Raw genomic sequence first — 22,478 nt, 5'->3', positions numbered from 1 at the left:
ATTTTATTACCAACCCAAATGGCAGTGGTTAGACAATCAGGTCACCTGTTCTACCTCTGCCTTGCCCAGAAGTTCACAACAGGAAAGGGAATTTCCCACCGCTCTGTCAAATGCATCACTGGTGACCTCTGTGAAGTGGTAAACAGGGCTGGTCCAACAAATGATGTCTCTAACACCTTAAAGGGAATCAGGAAGCAATTCCAAAAATTTCCTACGTACTTTACCCCAAACAGCCCAGAAGTTAAAAGCGCCTCAGTCACTCACTGCATAATTTTGTTTTGAAGTTTGTGAGCTCAAGAGCTAAAGAAATCAAAACAGGTGAAGTTGATAGCAATGGACCATCCTCACCTATATACACCAGAGCCCATTAAGGTTGCTTACGGAAGAGTTGGCCGGTACCGAAGATTTCAGCAACCCAGAAAGAGAAATGGCTCATTCAAAAGGAAAGGGATTGAAAGGTAGGAAACTGGGACTCATTTTCTTCTCTCTTGAGTGAGATTCTTTGGATTTTTGCATTGACCAATATTCACCGTGATGATTAGAAAAGGTAGCATCTCTTTTGAAGCATTGCATTCAGAAATGAAGGCTCTGTATGGATTAGAGGAAGAGGAGACAGCATTTATACACTGGATCAGAGAACCTAGTGCCACAATGGAAGCTTCATTTTGTGATTAGAAAAGTCTTCATTGTAATGGGGAAAACCTTTCCTTTCTACGTGAATTTGAGTTTTAATGTTGCATATTATACTAAAATAAGCAGATAGTTAATATTTCAGTCTCACAATTTTAGACAGCAAATACTATTATTTTGAAAATTCAGTAGTGCATTTTTCAAGATGAGTTCATGAGCAATGCTCTTTCTGTTCCCTTTTCCAGCAATTTTGGCTGCTGAAATACATACTAATTGTATTTCACCCATGTGCATGCTCTTTAATGTAACCTTAAAACTGTCTTATACCTAATTTTTCTTGCCAATGGCAAAACCATGAAGACAAGCATGAAATACTCCAAAAATAATACATTTTAATTTGGAAAGTCAGCGAGATGAATTATTTTCCAATTTTGAGGGCAGGGTGTCTTCTTTCTTACCAGGTTCATGAGCAGTAGCTTAGATAGGTAGAAATGAGGTGTTTTCATGAGACCTGAAGTATCAAAGATCAGACTTCTGAACTTCCACAGGCAAAATGAAATTTTGCAGAGATTTCCACTTTCAGTAAGAAACAGGGGTTAAAAGGAGAGGCAATACAACCAAATAAATTCACAACCAACCAAGATACTTAAAAGCTTAGGAAAGAAAGGATTCTTTCCATAACAGCAATGGCAGCAGGTCTATTCCTAGGCTCTGGAGCAAAATTACATTTGTTAATTATGTTATAAATAGACTGGGAATAAGGGTGGAGGGATGGGAATGGGAGAGGCATTCTAGAGATTCAGAAACTGCTTAGGGCAGGGCTTTTTATTTGAGGGGTTGCATGGATGGCCTTGGGGGTTCCTGAACCTCCTGAATTGTATTTCCATGTGTATGTGTATTTATGGTAGTAGAAACAGATGGCTTTATTAAAAGATTCTCAGAAGGGTCCATGGGAAATTAGTCTTGGCCCGCAAATGACCTTTGGGCAAATTAGAATATGGTACCCCTTCCTTAGGACACTTGACTGCCCTCTGCTGGAAAGTTATTGTATTATAGTAACTATGCTCAACTATAATGAATGTGAATAATACCACCTCGTGAGTGTGTGTGTGTGTGTGTGTACGTACAACTGATAGAACTCAACGTCCTTGGTCCCACAAAGGAGGCTACTAGCCTATGAGGGCTCCCTTCTTTTGACCTCTTAGCTTGCACTCCCTTCTTGCCTTTGAAATTTTTTCCACACAGATCTGTTCCACATGGTAATAAAAGCTATCATTTATTGAATGTATTATCAGGTTCCAAGCACATAAATTATTTTATTTGTACATTCCTGAGAACAACGTACCTATTTTCAAATGAGAAAACTGAAGCTTATAGACGTTAAATAACATGGCCAAGATCACACAGTTAGGAAGTATGGTGCTGGTTTGAACCAAACCATTTAACTCCAGTGCTTGGGCTGAACTATTTAGTGGGCTGAACTACTTCTCTTGCATAATGACAGAGAAGCTGAATGATTTAGGTTCAATTGAGAATAGTGTTTTTCTGGAGGTTGGTATTTTGCTACTGGTAGGACTTGACATAGTTTAAGTAGTATATGAAAAATGTTTTTAATAGTTATGAATTTATTTATATCCTCATTAGAAATATGTATTACATGTATTATAAATATAATGTAACATAATATAATATAAAACCTGGGATTTCACCCAGAGAAATGAAGATTTATGCTCACACAAAAACTTGTACACACATGTTTATAGTAGCTTTATTCATAATGGCCCCAAATTGGAAACTACCCAAATGTCTTCCAATGAGTGAATGGTTAGACAAAGTTTGGTACGTCCACATCATGGAATGTTACTCAGCAATAAAGAGGAATAGAATATTGATAAGCACAACAACCTGAATGAATCTCTGGAGAATTATGCTGAATGAAAAAAGTAAACCCCAAAAGATTTTACAGTTGACTCTTGAACAAAGGATGGGTTAGGGATGCCAGCCATCTGCACAGTCAAAAATCCGTGTATAACCTAGAGTCAGCCCTCCATATCTGCAGTTCCTTGGTGTCTAAGTTTCCACATCCACAGACTCAACTGACCATGGATCATGTAGTACTTACTATTGAAAAAAATTTGCATGTAAGTAGAACTGCACAGTTCAGACCCATGCGTTCCAGGGTCAACCATATACTGTATGGTTCCATTTATAGTACCTTCTTGAAAGGACATAGATTATACACATGGAGGACAGCTTAGTGATTGCCAGGGTTTAAGGAAAAGGTAGGGGTGAGTGGGAAGTGGGTGTGGCTATAAAACATGAAGGATCCTGGTGGTGATGGAAATGTTCGGTATCTTGACAGTATCAGTGTCAATATCCTGGTTGTGCCAATGTATTTTAGTTTTGCAGGAGTTTGCCATTGGGGGAAACTGGGTAAAGAGTACACAGAGAATCTCCCTGTATTATTTATTACAAATACATGTGAAACTACAATTATCTCGAAATAAAAAGTTTAATTTTTTTAAATCCCTGGGATTTTATGGATATTGTTGCTTTGGAGGAAACTAACAAAAAACAGTTAATTGAGGAAGAATATTAGGTAAATCAGGGTATCATGGAATGGATGATATTTACCTAGCACAGAGGATAACAACACAGACTTTGGGGTCAGATTGTCTGGGCATAAGTTATTTAATCTTATTTAATCTTTCCAACTTTTAATTTCCTCATTTGTGAAATGGAGAGGACAGTAGGAGGATTAAATTGTGTAATACATATGAAGGAACTTAGATGAGTGTTTAGCACATAGAATTCTATTAAGAAGTGTTACCTATTTACTAAAATATGCAAAAATTACTAAAATATGCAAAAATGATGAAGATGCTATATGACTATTTGGAATTTTGGAAATAATGCATTTAGAATTATTCTCTCTAAATGAGTATTCTATGTAAATGCAGTGTTTATAGGACCTTGGAGACTATATTCTTTATTGACTACCCTAGCAGACTCTTTCATCTCTCATCACTGTAGCCTGGGAACCACTAAATCCAGCAAAAACTATCTCAAATCATTACTGAAATAAGTTCTCCAATTTGCCAATATGAGGTAATATAATTTAACAATCACAAACCAAGATTAAAATCTGTCTTCTGTGCTTGGTCAATTAAATTAATCTCTCTATGTCTCAGTTTACTCATTAGTAAAATGAAGATAATAAGATAACCTACCTGCTATGAGGATTAAATGAGATGGTGGCCAGAATGCACTTCTAGAGTTTGGCAACAAAATGCCAAGTAGTTGCTTTGGCTTTATTCTTCTGTGATTTGGGTCTTCAAACTTATTTTTTGCAACTGTATAATTTTTTTTCACATTTGCAGTGGATTTTAATGATTTAAATGATACCTTTTTTTTTTTAACTTTTCAATTTCCTTGCTACAAATTATTTTTCTTTTGTTCAGACAGCATAGAGCTGTGTCTACCAACTTAGTAAAACAAAATGTATTGGTCCCCAAAGAGGAATCATCCAATGAGAGTGACATGGACTTTCATGAAAGCCAGCAAAATCAGAAAAGAGATTTGGTCAAGAAAGTGAAGACTTTTGGGGGGAGGATGCTATCACACAAGTACAGAAGCAAGCCAGTAAGTGTCAGCAGAGAGGGCTCCACTAACCCTAAGGAAACCCTCCTTTCAAATACGCAGAGCCTTCTTCCTAGAATTGTCAAGGAGCTTCCATCGCCCAAGTTGTTTACCAAACCAAGAATGAGAAAGCTCTCACAGGATGGTAAGCAAAGGCAACATATGGTTAAGTGTCAAGGCCAAGAAGAAAAATGACATTAGGATGGCTTTTCTTGCTACCCCAAGTATGGCATCTCCTGGGAGCTGATCTGAAATGCAGAAGCTCAGGCCCCACCCAGGTCTACTGAGTCAGAATCTGCATTTTAGAAAGACCCCCAGGTGACTCGGATGTACATGCATTTTGAAAAGCTCTGAATTAGATCACCTTTGAGGTCTCTCCCAGTCAATTAATCAGTGGTTCTCATCAGTCTAAAGCTACTTTTCATTTAAATACAGATGCATACATAGGCATATGTATGTGTATATGCATATACACATACACATATATTAGAAAATCAGACCAAAGAGGGATTTTGTTTTGTTTTGTTTCTGGAGAAAGGAGTGAGGCAGACTTTCAAATGGCTTCTTCTAACAGAGGAGGGTGTGGTGAGAATTCTATTTTTAAAATCTATGATCGGTAAGTCAGAAAGGAAGTTTTATTTTGTTGTATCTACTTCCCATGTACCTTGTGAAGAATCAGCATTTGAATGGTTAACTTTGTCATTTTTGCAACGTGGTGATGCTGTTTTGGGGGGGCCCTAATGAGAGATGACTAACGATACTACTACTATGTGCATTCTCCTCTGTAGCTTTTTAAAATTAATAGACCTTATTTTTTAGAGCAGTTTTAGGTTTACTGGAAAATTGGGCAGAAAATACAGAAAGTTAGCTTCCATATACCTCTTTCTCCTTACCCTACCCTCATAGTTTCCTCTGTTATTAACATCTTGCCTTAGCATGGTACATTTGTTACAATTGATGAGCCAATATTAATATATTACTATTAAGTATAGTCCATAGTTTACATTAGGGTTCACTCTTTGCCCTGCACACTTCTATGGGTTTGAAAAACCCACCATGTAATGTGTCTCTCATTATAATATCATACAGAAGAGCTTCACTGCCATGAATATCCTTTGTAGGTTTCTAATACCCTTTATAGCACAGCATCCAGAAACATATAAAGTCCTTATGTATATGTAGGAAATTCAAACATACCTTCAAATTTCACATGGTTATAAGGCTGCAAGCCTAGTGGATACTTTTTCCAGAAAAAAAACCCCCAAAAAACAAAAATGATGGCTTCCAGCTGACTGATTGCCCTTTCAAACAAACTCTCTCTTCTGGAAAAAGCAGTCACTATTACAAGGATCCAAGCATGTAGCAATTACCTGGTATGGATTGACCTGCCTATTTCTGTTAAAAATAGCAAAGAGGACATGCTGGGCTTCCCTGGTGGTACAGTGGTTGAGAGTCCGCCTGCCGATGCAGGGGACACGGGTTTGTGCCCCGGTTCGGGAAGATCCCACATGCCGCGGAGCAGCTGGGCTCATGAGCCATGGCCGCTGAGCCTGCGCGTCCGGAGCCTGTGCTCTGCAACGGGAGAGGCCACAGCAGTGAGAGGCCCGCGTAACGCAAAAAAAAAAAAAAAAAAAAGAGGACATGCTTATATACTGATGGGGCTGGAGTTAGAGAGTCCAGCAGAAAGCAGAGGACCAAAATCTTCCCCCTCATCCCATGCATTGGCTTATTTTCATCTTAGTTGGAATAACAAATCTCTACACTAAGATTTTTCCAAGAAACTTGCCCATCCTTCAGGCTTCTACTCAAACATTCTGACCCTCAGCTGTGACCAAAAGACAGTTGCTCATCCCTGTTGACCCTCATTACACTTTTTAAACAAAAATTTAGTAAGTAATTATTATATGCCAGCCCCACTATTAGGGATAGAGTAGCAGATAGAACACACATGGTCCCTATCCTCCTGGAGTTACAGCACAGAGGGACATTCCAGCATTATGCAGATAATTACCTCTGATGCAAAGTAGAAGCAGAAGGCACTATGGGTACACATCATGGATGCTAATTTAGGGGAGGGGGCTCGGGAAAGGCCTCTCTGAGGAAGGAACAACTCAGATGAGATCTGAGGGACAACTAGAGTTAGATAAGGAAAGAGCGGTGAGAACAGTTTCCCAGGAAGAGGGGAGAGCACTTTCAGGTTCCAACATCAAGAGAGCCCTGGGCGTAATTAAGAAATTAAAGTAATCCAGCCGGGGAGAAGCTGGTGAATAAGGTGGTAAGGGTGTCTGTAAGTCATGTTAAGAAATTTTAACTTTCCCTAAGGATGATAAGAAACCATCAAATATTTTCAAGCTGGTGATTTATGTAATCTGATTGGCATTTTTAAAGGTAGCTGAGGCTGCAGGGTAGAGACTGGATGGAAGGAGAGCAAGAAGAGATGCAGAAGGAACAATAAACAGGCTCTTACATTCGTTCAGGCAAGGGATGATAATAGCTTGGACGAGTCGTGGCAGTGGGGATGGTGAGATTAAGGGAGAAATATTCATAGGTAGAAGTTGCAAGATTTGGGGATGAGTGGCATGGGAGAAGGAAGGGTCCCTGGGTTGAGCATCTGCTTTGAAAGTGGAGCCACCAGTCACTGAGACGAGGAACCACGGCTCCCAGAGGTGGTTATCAGTGGACCTAAAGCAGGTAAGTTGATTTTAGGTGCTGCGCACAGCTTGAAGACACTGAAACAGAACAAGCTGCAAAACCCTTTTTCCAAATGACCCTTTCGATCCCTTTGACTACAACAAGGAAAAAGCCTCATTTCCTGCCCTTTTCTGTTTTAGTAAAAAAGAGAGTAACCTCAAGTTTAGTGCCTCCTGCAGGCAATAACGTGGTTTTGGTTTTACCATACTAGTCTCAGTGCCTATATTTATGATATTGGTTTTTGATTTATGATAGTGTTTTAAGTTTCCTTTATAAGTACGTTTATTGTGTTAAGAATTGAATTGATAGAGAAAAATATTAAGGGCTCTAGGGTTCACGGGGCTCCTGGAACGTGGGAAAAACTATTAAGATGGTATGTGAATGACTGAGCCTTGTGCCACTTTGCTGCAGAGTAGATTTAAACTTGGCTTTTGTCAAGAGCAAATACTCAAGGGACTGTCTTACACATTAGAGGGTTACTTTTCCAGATTCCACAAGAGTTACAGGGAAAGGCAACAGAGGTCAAAACTGAAGTCTCAAAGACAGGAAACCACCTTGTTAAGATGGGTTGGTGACCACTGAGGTCATGACCACAAGAAAAGGCACATGTTCAGGAGAAAGTGTAAGCTTCAGCAGAACAAATCCATTTTTAATCTTTAACCCCAAAGAAAAAAGCCACTGAGACAGCATGTGATGCTGGCTTTTCACGAGAGTTTCTAATAGGGAGCATATGTTTATTACTGTGATCCTTCAAGATTGTCTGTTTTTTTCTTCCCCTTCCCTCTAAGCAACTATACAACTTGATGTTGTAGAAGCAGAGACAGAGGAGATAACCCAAGGAAATACACTCCTCCGAGCCAGGAGAACCACCAAGCGGTTATCTGTGACATCCCTTCCCTCAGGACTGCAGAAGGTAAAATGCTAAAACAAACTCGCCTCTAAAGACTTATCAGTAAGTCAGGGTTTAGGGATGTTGTAAAACCCAAGTTCTCTCCCACTGCAAGTCCCTCATCATAAAGCATTTAAAGCTGCTACTTGTGTGTCTCCACTCCCAGAATTTAGGGCACAGAATGTGGACTTTCCAGTTCTGATTCCTTTAGTTCTGAGCTCAAACTGTCCAGCTTCTGCTACAATCTGGGCAACAGTGGAGTTTACAGCTTTATATTGACTTTGTCAGCTGTTCAAATATCAAGACTCATTAGTATATTAGCACCTGGCCTATCATGCGTACATGTGGAGAGGAATTCTCTAGACCAACCCAATAGAATTTCTGCAAGGATGCAAGTGTACATTTGTCCAAAATAGTAGCCATTAACACGTGTGGCTTTTTCAGGCTTTGGAATGTGGCCAGTGCAACTGAGGAGCTGAATTTTAAATTTTATTTCATTGTAATTGAAATTAGAATACAAATAGCCATATGTATAGTATAGACAGTACAGCACTAGGTGATCCAGGACTCTCCAACCCAAAGCTTGTACTTACCTGTACTTATCAAGTTTTAGCCTAAATTGCCCAGACTTTTTTTTTTTTTTTTACAACTTTATTGGAGTATAATTGCTTCACAATGGTGTGTTAGTTTCTGCTTTATAACAAAGTGAATCAGTTATACATATACATCTGTTCCCATATCCCTTCCCTCTTGCGTCTCCCTCCCTCCCACCCTCCCTATCCCACCCCTCCAGGCGGTCACAGACTATTTTTTTAATAGAACCCTGAAATACTATCATTACTTTAGATATAATAAGCATTTACTTAAAGCTGACTATGTTCCAGGCCCTGTTCTCAGTGCTTTAAAAATACCAGCTCAGTTAATCCTTAACGACAGCCCTATAAGGTAGAGAGCAGTAGGTTACTACAGTATGTAGGATATTATTTTAGGGGTGGCAACGAGAGGTTAAGTAATTGGCCCAGATAATTGGAAGAGCCAGGCTTCAAACAGCAGAAGATCTGGCTCTGGAGTGCTTAGTCCTAATTACTATGCTAGGTACTAATCCTACTGTCCAATATGGTAGCCAATAGCCACGTGAGACTATTTACATTAATTAAAATTAAATAAAAGTCCATTCCCTTCGCTGCACTAGCTACCTTTCAAGTGCTCAGTAAACATATATGGCCAGTGTCTGTTGTGCTGGACAGCACAGATAAGAACATTTCCTTTTTTTTTTTTCCTGCGGTACGCAGGCCTCTCACTGTTGTGGCCTCTCCCGTTGCGGAGCACAGGCTCCGGATGCGCAGGCTCAGCGGCCATGGCTCACGGGCCCAGCCGCTCCGTGGCATGTGGGATCTTCCCGGACCGGGGCACGAACCCGCGTCCCCTGCATCGGCAGGCAGACTCTCAACCACTGCGCCACCAGGGAAGCCCGAACATTTCCATTTTTGTGGAAAGTTCTATCGAACAGTGCTGCTCTAGAGCGTCACTGCCAGAGTGCACCAATATTAGTTTTGAATTATACCTCTTTTGTGCTAAGTTTGCACTTATCGTATTCCTATTATGTGCTGGGCAGTTTGGGGTGACTATAAAGGTGATCCAAGGTCATGGTCCTGTTTGTGTGGAACTTATAGTTTGATAGAGGAGATGGACATTAAACTATGGCACTATTAGCTCTCAGAATGTTCTCAAAAGTATATTTGAATTAATGGCCCACATTTCAAAATTAGAAAAATTCAAACAGAAATCTGGATTTTCAACTTCCTTTTGGAAAATAGGAGGATTTGGCAACACTGGGCCCATAATTCCTGGGGCAACAGCAGCAGGCGCAGAGGCCTGCCCCCTTTGCAGGAGGGCGTGTTCTCTCCAGTTCACACCAGCCCCAACTGACCCTGTTTTGCAAACCCTGCCTGACCCTTCAAGGCATTTGACTTTTTAATAGTGGTATTCAACAAACACAGAAATAACTTAAGTAATTACCAAGTGCTTAATAGGAAAAAAAAGCCCCCAAAACACTTGGTTTTACGAGAGAGGAAAAAGAGGAGTCGTACTCTGGACAGACTGGGGAAGATTCTGCCAGTGACACTTGAGCCTAGGCGAGCTAGCAGGGCAGAGTGGAGGTTCCGCAGACTCATTTGTAAACTCAGGCAAAGGGCAAGACCCAGATGTGGTCCCGCATCCTACTTTGTGTAGGCCTCACAATAGTCCTGATGCTAATTACTAAGCACAAGTGGAAGGAAGAGTGAACCCAATAAGACTAAAAAGGGCATATTAGCCAGGAGCCATGACCTAGGAATGATTTCCAGTAGCACAGGTACTTGTAACCAGCAAGCCAGGGACCAGGGGAAGAGTATCAGGCATGCAGCGAAAAGAACCCAGAGCTTTCTTTTTATGTTTGGAGACATGTCTGTCATGAAAATAAGGAAACCTGCAGAAACGAGACCAAATTAACAACTGGATCCAGTGATAATGAGCTTTCTGGGGCACTGGTCTACAACAGCCCCACACTCTGTGCTCAGCGGCTGCAGAAGCAATTTCTTCTTCTTCCCCTTACAAATGACCTGCTTTTTTCCTGACACTGTATTTTCTCTTAGAACCAGACAATCTCATTTCTCTGCACCCTATAGATCTCTTCAAAGCGAGCTCTGGGCACAAAGGAGATACATGGGGGGTGGAGAATAATATGAATACGACCTCCAACTCGACGTTGTTATGTGGCAAATGTTCAGTTTATAAGAGAATGTCCCAAAGGTGAGAATGTTCATTTAAGCACCGTCACAGATATCATGTTGGCACTTCTTAATCTGATGTATTTTTGCATTTTTATGATAGGTTCTGTATTCCTCAAAAAAGAGACCACTTTCCAGCATTTAAAAAAAAGAAACATATCACGGAAATCATCCTCCGAAAATCAGATTTGACAGTAGGAAAGCTTCAAATGCAGGTAGTGGACAAAGGCTTTTACTTTGGTGTTTCAAAAGCATCAGAGGGCCAGGCTTAACTGAATGCACAGCCCTGCTAGACAGCACGGATGTGGGATGAAACTAATGATTAGCATGAAGGAATGTTAGTGGGGGGCATTCAACAGTGGCTACAGGATTGCTGAGGGCACCGAGGATGGTGCTGTGTGCCTAATAAATATTAAGTGAATTCAATTAAAATGAAGGCACACACATGGGCTTCTTTTGAGAAGAAATGAGATCCTCTTGGCCACTGGGTGGTAAATGCATGTTTTCAAGCTCTGTTTGCTATGACTTGAATTAGATTAATACTTTGGGACTTGTAAACGTCCAACAATTCCTGAACTTCTCTCTCAGGAAAAACAGGCCTCCTTTGGGTGTGGACAAGGCTTTCTAGCACATGGTTTCATTTCTCTGTATCTGGCTGTCATAGGTGGATGACCTCATAGAAGCAGTGACAGATAAATCCATGAAGCTATTGGCCCAAAGACACGCTGAGCTTCAACAGTGTGAGCTTCTAGGGGATGAAATCCTTCAGTCTTCCAAGCAGTTCCAGAGGCTCTCCAAGAGAACCATGAGCAGGTATAAATTGAAAAACGTGTGTTTCCCATGTACCTGGTGCTGCTTCTGATTTTGTTTATGACTGCGCAAAAGTTATGTTCATAGGGGTTCTTATCTTTTGGTACATAATCCTGAATAAGATTTTCTTAATCAGTGGTGGCAGTGGGGGGGTTAAGGGGCGTGGGGTGGGTGGTAAAAATATTCTGCCCAGCAGTCCTTAAAAAAAGATCCTTTGGGAAAAATTGATTTTTAATTCTGAGTCAATATAAGCAAATTTTTGCTTCATAATTCTTACTAATAATGGAAAATAGAAATATTTATCAGGGCATAGCAATTCTGCAAAGAAATTTCTCCCATGAAATTTGCCAGATGAAATTAGAGGAAGCACTTAAAAGTATTTTGACACTTTCACTGTGACTACTATTGAGCTAACTTTAAACTTTCGTTTTTAAAGATACGAGTTTGTATCAAAATTACAAAAATGTAGCATTATTAAGGTATGATTCATGCAAAATGCCATGTTTCTGCACTAAAATAAATGGATAAGGATAGACCCTAACAAGTAGTAGACATGTAATTCAATACGTAAGACAATTATAAGTGATTCAGACCTGGCTTAATTTTTTAAAAAGATCATGAAATCCTTTTTGCAAGACTCTTGAAAATGACTCCTACAGAACAAAACGATAGAGAGAAAACATTTCAACAAAACGTTTAAAAACCACATTGCTCAAGTATTAAGGACAGAGATCTAGAAAGTTTTGCATATCGATTTACTTTCTCTGATATCAGTGATTCTTAATATCATGGAACCTCTCCCACAATAAGCATACACCACAAACATTTTGTACATAATTTCATAAGTTCACAGCCCTCCTGAGAGCCTATTCATGGACTTCATTTTCAAAAGTGGTAACGATTTCCAGAAATTGACTAATTTTCTCAGGTACATCCTAGAAATGCCACCTTCTCACTATCTTCCACTTATTTTGTGAGCAAATCAATGTTACCAGTTAAAAACTACCTAGAATACCAATGAGCACTAACATATCTGGCTTGAAAACATTTCATTAATCATTTTTGGATGTTGCTTCCTATCTTTTAAGTATAAAAAAGGCATTTCAATAAAAACAAATATATAATGAAGTCATCTCCCTTTGTGTGAAGAAATATGAATGAACTGTGCATTAAAATTTAAAAGCAACGTAGTTCACTGCCAAAACTTTAAATGTCTCAAGAGCACAACAAATTCTGAACACACTAAGATCATGTTGCTACTTCAATATTCTTGGGAATGGTGAGTGATTAGTTGGTCTATGGTTTAGGATCAGTTTCCATGCTTGTTTCTTGAGCTTCTTCTACCTCTGAGAGCTTTTCATCATCTGCAGTTGAGAAAGAAACATAAAACTTTAATCAAATTTGCTTAAATTATATGTTTAATGAATACATGAAAACACTTTTATCCTTTATTAGCGAATATATTTAAAGCAAAAATGGCAAAATGGCTGCCTATGACTGTAATTGACCCACACAACTGGGTTTGGTTTTAAAAGTCCTGTTTTGGTTGTTGTTATTAGTTGAATCAAAATGCAAAATTTATGTGATAGACTTCACTTAAAAAAAAAAATCTAGGTCTTAGGCTTCTTTGCAAACAATCAGAAGATCAGAAAACACAAAAATTGGCTTTAGTCAATACAAAGAGCAAGTCCCCTGGTCCCCAAAGCACCTAGTTCATTGAGAATGCAAATGTATTTATGCATTGATTATTTCACTTGTTGCCTGTCTGGGTCCTGAATTGTTACTTTATAGCAACGTACTACAGTAAACCAAGAACAGTTCCAAATCTATCATGCTTAAATTTCTCTTAATTTACAAACCACTAGACAGGTATTCAAATCATACCTATTCAGGCTTTTCTGCATATAATCAGAAAGGTGAACAACATGAGTACCTTCTAATGTCATCCAGCTATACTCCTGTTCTGAAACTGAAGGTGCACTCTCTTTAAAATGTATATTTTAGAAGACATGCCTCTGATCATTTAAAAATCTTCACAGACATTCATTTTGCGACTCTTGTTACTTACTTTCCAGTGTTTGCTGAAGTTCATGGATGGTACTGAGAAGAACGTGAAACTGTTTCCTTCTCAATTCTAGCTGTGTTAATAAGAAAAAAAATTAATACACATTGATCCATAAACCTATACAGAACACAAAGGCTAACATATATCACATGCAAATACCTTATCTTCAACACTTTCTTTAATATGTGAAAGATGCTCTAATTCTTTTCCCAGAGCCTCTAGTTCCCTGAAAAAAATAAAATAGTGTTATATTTTGCTAATTGGGGGAACAGAATTCATAATTAATATCTAACTTTTTAGTTACTAAATAGTATTTATTTTAAAAATAAAAGATAAGGAGTTATAATACTCCGTTATGATGAGACTTTTAAAACTAAGGGTGATTTCTTAACTTCTAAATATGCACTAATTTTCATTAAAATTAAATTTTAGGTAACTTTTAAAGTATAGAAAAACTTGATAATAGGATATCAAACCCCAAGAGTTGGTAACTTTTAACATTTTGTCATACTTATTTCAAGTCTGGTTTTTTTTTTTTTTTTTTTTTTTGGTAAATTGCAGATTAACTTGAAATACCCTTTGACCTTTACCCCTAGCCCTCTGAACCAGGCCTTTTTCTCCTCCTCTACTCCCCATTCAGGCAGTCACTATATCATTCTAATCCTTTTTTACACATATATTTGTATCTCTAAATAATATACAGTATAAGTATATAATGTTTGGGGAGCCCTAACTTTTATAAATGGTTATTATTCTGTATGTATTTCCGAAACTTAGGAATAATTTAAAATTCATTGTATATGTCTTCTGTTTTTCTTTCACTAATTTTTTTTTTTTTTTTTTTTTGCGGTACGCGGGCCTCTCACTGCTGTGGCCTCTCCTGTTGCGGAGCACAGGCTCCGGACGCGCAGGCCCAGCGGCCGTGGCCCACAGGCCCAGCCGCTCCGCGGCACGTGGGATCCTCCCGGACCGGGGCACGAACCCGCGTCCCCTGCATTGGCAGGCGGACCCTCAACCACTGTGCCACCAGGGAAGCCCCTCACTAATTGTTTTTGAGATCTGTGTTTAAAAAGTGTTTATCTAGTTAATTCTTTTTATTGAAGATCGGGCTCCTCCTTTTGATGATGTACTCCCACAAAAATGGAATGCATAGACTAGTATGTAAACATTTACGTATAAAGATTAGTTCCTTTAAGAGCAAAACTCTGAACTTACTTTAATGTCTCATGCCTGTCTGGATGACGCTGGATCACTTTTGCCAATGCATCATATTCTGAAAGATATAAAAATGTTTACTAAAATAAGGTTTTTTGAAACTTGTTATCAAACCAAAATGTCTAACATCACAGGTCTCTCCTATTCACTTTCTTAGTACATAAAGAAGTGGAAACACTGAAGGATGGACGGAGTATCGTCAGTTTCTCTTGATCGAATTATAATTTCAAGGATACATGACTTCAACAGTATTCCAAACAAGGATTTTACCTCCACTCTGTTTTTCCATTTACCTATGCCTGGGCAGAATACAAGAGGCTAGCATAAACGTAAGTGAACTTAAGTCATTATTGATCATCAAGTGAACTGATTCTGAAGAGGATCTTATTCCCTATTTGCCCAGCAAACAGAAGATCAGCAAGGTGTATATATCTATCTCCTACCATTAATTTCAGATCTTAGACAACAGAAAATTATACTTCTCACTCATTTCAAAGGTAAAGATCTCATAAACTTAGAAATGATTTATAGTTCAGGAACTTTGTTTCTGCTGCACTGAGAACTCCAAGATAAGTCATGTAACTCCTGTTAAGTTTTCCTATGAAATGATATGTGGCACATTTATTTAAAAGTCTCTTTAATCAATAAAAATACTGTAAATTGACATTAATTCTTAAGTAAGTTGGTATATCCTGCTCTAAATTGGCCACTGCAACCTGACCACATACATTTTAGACTGAATTCACAAACCACCTTTTAAAAATAAGGAATTAGGGGTTTTCTCTGGTGGCACAGTGGTTGAGAGTCCGCCTGCCGATGCAGGGGACACGGGTTCGTGCCCCGGTCCGGGAAGATCCCACATGCCACGGAGCGGCTGGGCCTGTGAGCCATGGCCGCTGAGCCTGCGCGTCCGGAGCCTGTGCTCCACAACGGGAGAGGCCACAACAGTGAGAGGCCCGCGTACCGCAGGAAAAAAAATTAAAAAAAAATAAAAATAAGGAATTAGGAATTAAATATCTTAATTAGCTCATTAAAAAGTAAAATTCAAGAGTCATGTACCACAGGGCTTCCCTGGTGGCGCAGTGGTTGAGAATCTGCCTGCCAATGCAGGGGACATGGGTTCGAGCCCTGGTCTGGGAAGATCCCACGTGCCGTGGAGCAACTGGGCCCACGAGCCACAGCTGCTGAGCCTGCGTGTCTGGAAGCCTGTGCTCCGCAGCCGGAGAGGCCGCGATAGCGAGAGGCCCGTGCACCGCGATGAAGAGGGGCCCCCGCTTGCCACAACTAGAGAAAGCCCTCGCACAGAAACGAAGACCCAACACAGCCAAAAAATAAAAAAAAAAAAAAAAAAAAAAAGAGTCATGTACCATAATGCTCATTGCAGCTCTATTTACTATAGCCAGGATATGGAAGCAACCTAAGTGTCCATCGACAGATGAATGGATAAAGAAGATGTGGCACATATATACAATGGAATATTACTCAGCCATAAAAAGAAATAAAATTGAGTTATTTGTAGTGAGGTGGATGGCCCTAGAGTCTGTCATACAGAGTGAAGTAAGTCAGAAAGAGAAAAACAAATACCGTGTGCTAGCACATATATATGGAATCTAAAAAAAAAAAAAAGTTTCTGAAAAACCTAGGGTCAGGACAGGAATAAAGAGGCAGACGTAGAGAATGGATTCAAGGACACAGGGAGGGGGAAGGGTAAGCTGGGACGAAGTGAGAGACTGGCATGGACATATATACACTACCAAATGTAAAATAGATGGCTGGTGGGAAGCAGCCACATAGCACAGGGAGATCAGCTCGGTGCTTTGTGACCACCTAGAGGGGTGGCATGGAGGGCGGGAGGCAGATGCAAGATGGTGGAGATATGGGGATATATGTATATGTATAGCTGATTCGCTTTGTTATAAAGCAGAAACTAACACACCATTGTAAAGCAATTATACTCCAATAAAGATGTTAAAAAAAAAAACTTTAAAAATGCGGAAAAAAAGTAAAATTCATTGTTTTGGCCATCAGTGTATTAATTCGATATAAGTGTGATTTTTTTTTTTTTTTTTTTTCTGTACGCGGGCCTCTCACTGTTGTGGCCTCTCCCGTTGCGGAGCACAGGCTCCGGACGCGCAGGCTCAGCGGCCATGGCTCACGGGCCCAGCTGCTCCGTGGCATGTCCGGACCAGGGCACGAACCCGTGTCCCCTGCATCGGCAGGCGGACTCTCAACCACTGCGCCACCAGGGAAGCCCATAAGTGTGATTTTTAATAAAAAATTTTTTGGATTACAGTGTAAAAAAAAGAAAAAAACCCACAAAAAACCCCTAAGTCATAAAACCCCCACAGCTCCAAAATAACCATTAACATTCTCTATATCCTTCTAGTTTTGCATTTATATGTCACAATTGTGACTACACATTATATTTTTTATCTTTCTTTCAATTTACATTATAGGAGGAACAATGCCCCTGCCATTAAAATTATTTTGAAATAGTTGTTATGGACTAAAAGAAGACGCTAAATAAAAACAAGAGATCAGAACAAAACTAAGCTTTATCTTTCTTCTTGTTAGAAATTTAGGCAGCTTGTAAATGTTTGCTTGCATTGTGCTTAATAAAAATTCACTGGGCTAATGGACTTCCCTGGTGGCACAGTGGTTAAGAATCCGCCTGCTAATGCAGGAGTACACGGGTTCCAGCCCTAGTCCGGGAAGATCCCACATGCCGTGGTGCACCACAAGCCCCGTGCGCCTAGAGCCCGTGCTCCACAACAAGAGAAGCCACCACAAGGAGAAGCCCAGGCGCAGCAGCGAAGACCCAACGCAGCCATAAATAAATTTATATATATATAAAAATTCACTGGGCTTAAATTCTTTTCTGTTTTTCGAAAGTAGTTCCATTAAACAAACAAAAAAACCCCAAACAAAACGCTAAATAAATTACCTTTGCTCATTAACCATAACACTATTTAGGCAAAGGGATCTGACTACAGTAAAAAAAAAACCAAAAAAACAAAAAAACCAAATACTTGTTTAACCAATACAGTCAACAACAAATTTTTTTTTCAGCATGACCTTCCTTCTCTGCTATTTTAAAGAATAGTATAGTTTTAAAGAATTAAGTTTGACTCATAATTCTTTTTTATAATTCAGGTTGATTCTAGCTGAAGGTTTCCCCTCACAATGTTAAAAACTTCATGAAAATACTAGTCAGTAATAAAGTATTTGCACACTAAATCCCACAAAACCCTTACCTTGGCGATTTTTTCGTATTCGTTTTGCTTGAAGAATTTGCTTTTTGCACTCAGCAATTTTTTCATGTGCTCCAGCAATGCTACATTCTATATAAAAGGTTATTTTTTTTAAGATAGTTATAACAACATGTATAATCTCCACCCATTTTCAATTTAAAAATATGTTTTTAAATTAAGTTTCATTGCTAATAAAATAGATGCTGGCATTTAAAAAATAGCTGTAACCCAAAGTATTACATTATCATTTTAGAATACATTCTTTCACTTAATGTTGTTATTGTTATTATTTTACCTCTAACCAAAGAAAAATGTTAGCAGATATTATTTCCCTTAGACCATAAAAATTACAATTACAGATAGAGACAACAATTAAGTTTCCTTACCTATTTCTTTGTAAATTTTTTCATAATTTTCCATTTCTCTGAGATTCATATCATATACCAGCAAAGTTTTGCCCATTGAAAATTCACATTGGGACAGTGTGCTCAGCATACGTTGGTACTGGCTGTATCTAACAAAAAAAAGAGAGAAAAAGAAAAAAGATTTTTGTGGATTTCCAGTTGAAGTATTATAATGCAGGCACAGATTTGCCAAGTAAATTATACCAGGTTCTGAGAGAATAATTTTCTTTATTTAAAAAAAATTTAGAATATCTAAAATACCTAGAATACAGTCCCTTATGTTTTCTTTTTCCAAATGTGGTTTACTTGAATTTATAAACTGTATCAGTTACAAATGCAAAGATGGGACTGTAGATCTTAGCAATATAAGCTTAATTCAAACAACTATTTGTTGAATTTTGTTTAAAATCCGTTTTAAAAAGGATTTTAAAATGTTTCGATTAAGATGGTTTTTATCTTCACAATTCTGTTCTCATAATTTTTTCACTCTATACACTTATTTATCTATGTGAAAAGCTAGTTCAAATGATGAAAAAAAATTTAAGTTAAAAAAATTATCAAATATATAAAACCTTGCAGCAACTTTTATTAGTATGTTAAAAAAAGAGAAAATTTCATTTAGATATTTTGTCTTACTAAACACTTATCTGCTTTTAAAAGTGACCAAAGTAATGAATCTGAATTTCACCTTCATTTTTTACCACTATGCCTTCTGCACATTTTAATAAACATAAAACAGGCCTCTGAAGAGAAGACCAGAAAAGTCTACTCTGGATTAACAGAGTTGACTCCATTGGACATTTAAGGTGAGTGAAAATTTGAAATATTAACAGGACTGTATATATGGTCTAAAAAATTCACACCAGGACAGTAGTATAGAAACAACAGCAAAATGAAATACCCCTCTTCCTGGGATCCAGAGTTGCACCATTTAATGAAACTTTTCACTAGCAGATTAATTCTCCGATCATCTCCAGCGCCATCTCCATCAATTAGGAGACGCTTCCGTATGACTTCGTCTGGAGGAAAGAACAATGTGAATTAAAATGACTGTCTGGCTCTTGTTAACTTTCGGGGGAAATAACCAATACCATTACTCATTCATTAATCCAAAAGAAAATTTATATATATATATACGGAAAGTTATTAAGTGTTCGTGTCAGGCACTGTTTTAGGGGCTAGGGTTATAGCAGAAAAAAGCCTTGCCCTCACAGAACTGGCATTCTACTGCCGGATTGTTGAGTAGAAATAATTTTCAGGTACTACCAGGGAAATAAGACAATAATTCTCGGAGAACTTTTTTTTGAAAAACCTGTTCAGACAGAAGGAAGTCTAAAGCATTCATGTCTCTGACTAGTGTGAGGTACTGGTAAAAGGAAAAGAAAGAAAAGATTTAAAAGATGTAGTGGCAGAATAGGAAAAGAGAATGAGATGGGTCAGAGAAAAAGGAATAGGTTTACCGCGGGCCTCTCACTGTTGTGGCCTCTCCCGTTGCGGAGCACAGGCTCCGGACGCGCAGGCTCAGCGGCCATGGCTCACGGGCCCAGCCGCTCCGCGGCATGTGGGATCTTCCCAGACCTGGGCAGGAACCCGTGTCCCCTGCATCGGCCACTCTCAACCACTGCGCCACCAGGGAAGCCCTGGTTTTTTTTTTAAGTGTAATTTTAAAAATAAATTTATTTTATTTATTCATTTTTGGCTGCGTTGGGTCTTCGTTGCTGCACAAGGGCTTTCTCTAGCTGTGGCGAGCGGGGGCTACTCTTGGTTGCGGCGCGCGGGCTTCTCATTGCGGTGGCTTCTCTTGTTGCGGAGCACAGGCTCTAGGCGTGCGGGCTTCAGTACTTATGGCACACGGGCTATAGAGCGCAGGCTCAGTAGTTGTGGCGCACGGGCTTAGTCGCTCCGTGGCATGTGGGATCTTCCCGGACCAGGGCTCTGAACCTATGTCCCCTGCATTGGCAGGCAGATTCTTAACCACTGCACCACCAGGGAAGTCCCCAAAAAAGTGTAATTTAGTTATTATATCTGTAATGTTTCTTTCCCCATGAGGACTTTTTTTTTTTTTTAAATAAGTCTGTCTCACTTTTGTTCCAAGGAAAAGAAAAAAGAGAAAAAGGAATAGAAAAGCAGTGCAGATGATAATGATGAGTAGCAGGTGGGGCCCGAAAGGGTCTGCCTGGCAGCCCTGACCTAGTGTTCTTCCTGGACAAGATAATGCTGGATCATAACAAGAGAAACGCAAATTGAAACCACAATAAGGTATCACTTTCATCTATCGTATTGGCAAAGATCAAAGACCTGATAATCAGTGATGGCAAAGGTGTTGAGAAATCGCACTTACGCACACTGATGGAATGCAAACTGGTACACTCTTTGCAGGGCAGCTGACCAATAAGACAATATTCAAAAAGCACATACCTTTCTGACCCCATTATTCCAGTTCTAGGAATTCATCCTATAGATACATGTGCACCCATGCACAAAGATAAATGTAAAGGGATGTTCTTAACAGTGCTGCTTGTGGTAGAAAGATTGTAGACCTAAACATTCACCAGTAAGAGACTGGGTAAATTATGAAACATTCATTAAATGTAATAATATGCAGCCAAAAGAATAGTGTGGATGTATATACTGATATCAAAAAAATCTCCTTAGATATGTTAAATAAAGTGAAAACAAAACAGGTGCAGAGAAACACAGTTTGCTGCCATTTGTGTAGAAAATGGGGAGGCCATGTGTGTATATGTGTGCCCATCAGATATATGTGTTTGTGTATTCAGAGAATATCTTTGGAAGACTCCACAAGAAACTGGTAACAGTGGCTGCTTCTGGTGAGAGGGATTACAGATATAGGATGAGAAGGGATTTAATTTTTATATGACTTTGTAGGATTTGTTTTTTACCATGTGCGTGCATCTAAAAAAAATAATTTTTAAAGTGTGAATAATTCCTGGAGAGCCTGCAGGATGAATACAGCAAAATCTTTAAACAATAGTTCCTGTGTGTAGGCAGAAGTATTTCTGAGCGCAGGTGCAACAGAGATAAACTTTGGAAGGCAGATGGCTCCAGTTTTAAAATCTATTCTGTGACATCAGATAAACATTTTTAGAATTAGGTATTGTTCTCAGAGTCATGGCTTTGACAGATGGCTCAAGCTACAGATTCATCAAGTGTTTCAATTTTACACTTTAAAATATAAACTAATGCTTTCCGTATTTAACCACCAACAATGTTATTTGAGGAGACTAAGGACAAAACACAGTCCTTGAAGAGATTAAAATGCAGAAAATGAAATTGATTTTCTAAAATCACAAATGTTTTAACTTTGTTAAAAGCAAACATTCAGTGGGTGAGCAATCCAGTGGTCAATTGAGGCTGTTTAGTTTCTTTTTGATCTTCTTATCTCTAATCTTCCAAGCCCCCAAGGAACCCCATTTTCCTCTCAGATACCCAGGCACCCTACTTTATTGAGGACCAGGGATTTCAAATGTAAGTGAATTCAGGGAATAGGGAGTAAGGAAATTGAGGAGTAAGTACCTAAAGGGGGAAGCTAGTACCAGAGCTGGCTTTTCAAGAGATTTTTAAAGTTTGGTGACTAACTAAAAATGTTTCAAATATATTGTGATCTTTTCAGCTGCATACTTAAGATCTGCACACTTTTTATATATGTATGTAATATCCTAATTAAAGAAATTTTTGAAAAATGTTTAAAGCCTTGTACAGGCCAAATAAACTTGGGAAAAAGGTAGTCAGGGCTCATTCTATGTCTTGTTCATTCTGTTTGCTCTCCAGCCTCTCACACTGTGTCTTTACATTTCTGATGCTCAATAAAGATTTTTAAATTGGATTTGTGGTGCCTGCCTGGGACCATCTGCCCTCCAAAGAGTTTGTCTCAATAAAACACTAACAAGGACTAGCAGCAACCATCTTATTTTCAGGTCCATAGCAGAGATTTCCCTAATTGTACAAAAGACATGAATATTTGATCAATGAGCAGATGTGTCCGTAGGTACCGGACTAAGTTCTGAGGACATGAAGTAAAGACCTGAGCTCCTTCACTCTAGTTGGAGAAGTAACACCCATATGAATACACACACACACAGAGGAGGCTGTGAT

The 22,478-nt window shown here is 39.0% G+C and overlaps 2 protein-coding genes across 2 annotated transcripts; one reads left to right on the top strand and one right to left on the bottom strand.

Moving 5' to 3' along the window:
* Positions 1-333: 333 nt before the first annotated feature.
* LOC307059625 (uncharacterized protein C3orf49) lies at positions 334-14,880 on the top strand (the record flags this gene model as incomplete). Its single annotated transcript, XM_079713730.1, is given in 7 exon segments — positions 334-458; positions 4,092-4,414; positions 7,749-7,873; positions 10,721-10,743; positions 10,745-10,832; positions 11,282-11,430; positions 14,865-14,880. Coding segments are annotated over 7 exon segments (840 nt in total). The 3' UTR covers positions 14,872-14,880.
* Positions 12,085-19,343, bottom strand: THOC7 (THO complex subunit 7). Its single transcript, XM_079713731.1, has 7 exons — positions 19,264-19,343; positions 18,345-18,472; positions 17,962-18,048; positions 14,708-14,765; positions 13,652-13,718; positions 13,496-13,565; positions 12,085-12,791 (listed from the first exon to the last, which is right to left on the bottom strand). Exons 2-7 carry the CDS (start codon positions 18,451-18,453, stop codon positions 12,724-12,726), a joined length of 459 nt encoding a protein of 152 aa, XP_079569857.1. The 5' UTR covers positions 18,454-18,472; positions 19,264-19,343; the 3' UTR covers positions 12,085-12,723.
* Between the last annotated feature and the right edge of the window lie 3,135 nt (positions 19,344-22,478).

This window comes from Hyperoodon ampullatus (genome assembly GCF_949752795.1).
Source record: "Hyperoodon ampullatus genome assembly, chromosome: 10".
Lineage (NCBI taxonomy): Eukaryota > Metazoa > Chordata > Mammalia > Artiodactyla > Ziphiidae > Hyperoodon > Hyperoodon ampullatus.
This window is presented reverse-complemented; position numbering and strand designations above follow the sequence as displayed.

Coding starts and splice junctions, on each gene's coding strand:
- THOC7 (XM_079713731.1), bottom strand. CDS start 18,453: ATGCTGAGCACACTGTCCCAATGTGAATTTTCAATGGGCAAAACTTTG. Junction 14,766..17,961: donor AATACGAAAAAATCGCCAAG/GTAAGGGTTTTG, acceptor TATATCTTTCAG/AATATGATGCATTGGCAAAA. Junction 13,566..13,651: donor AAGAAAGTGTTGAAGATAAG/GTATTTGCATGT, acceptor TTATTAACACAG/CTAGAATTGAGAAGGAAACA.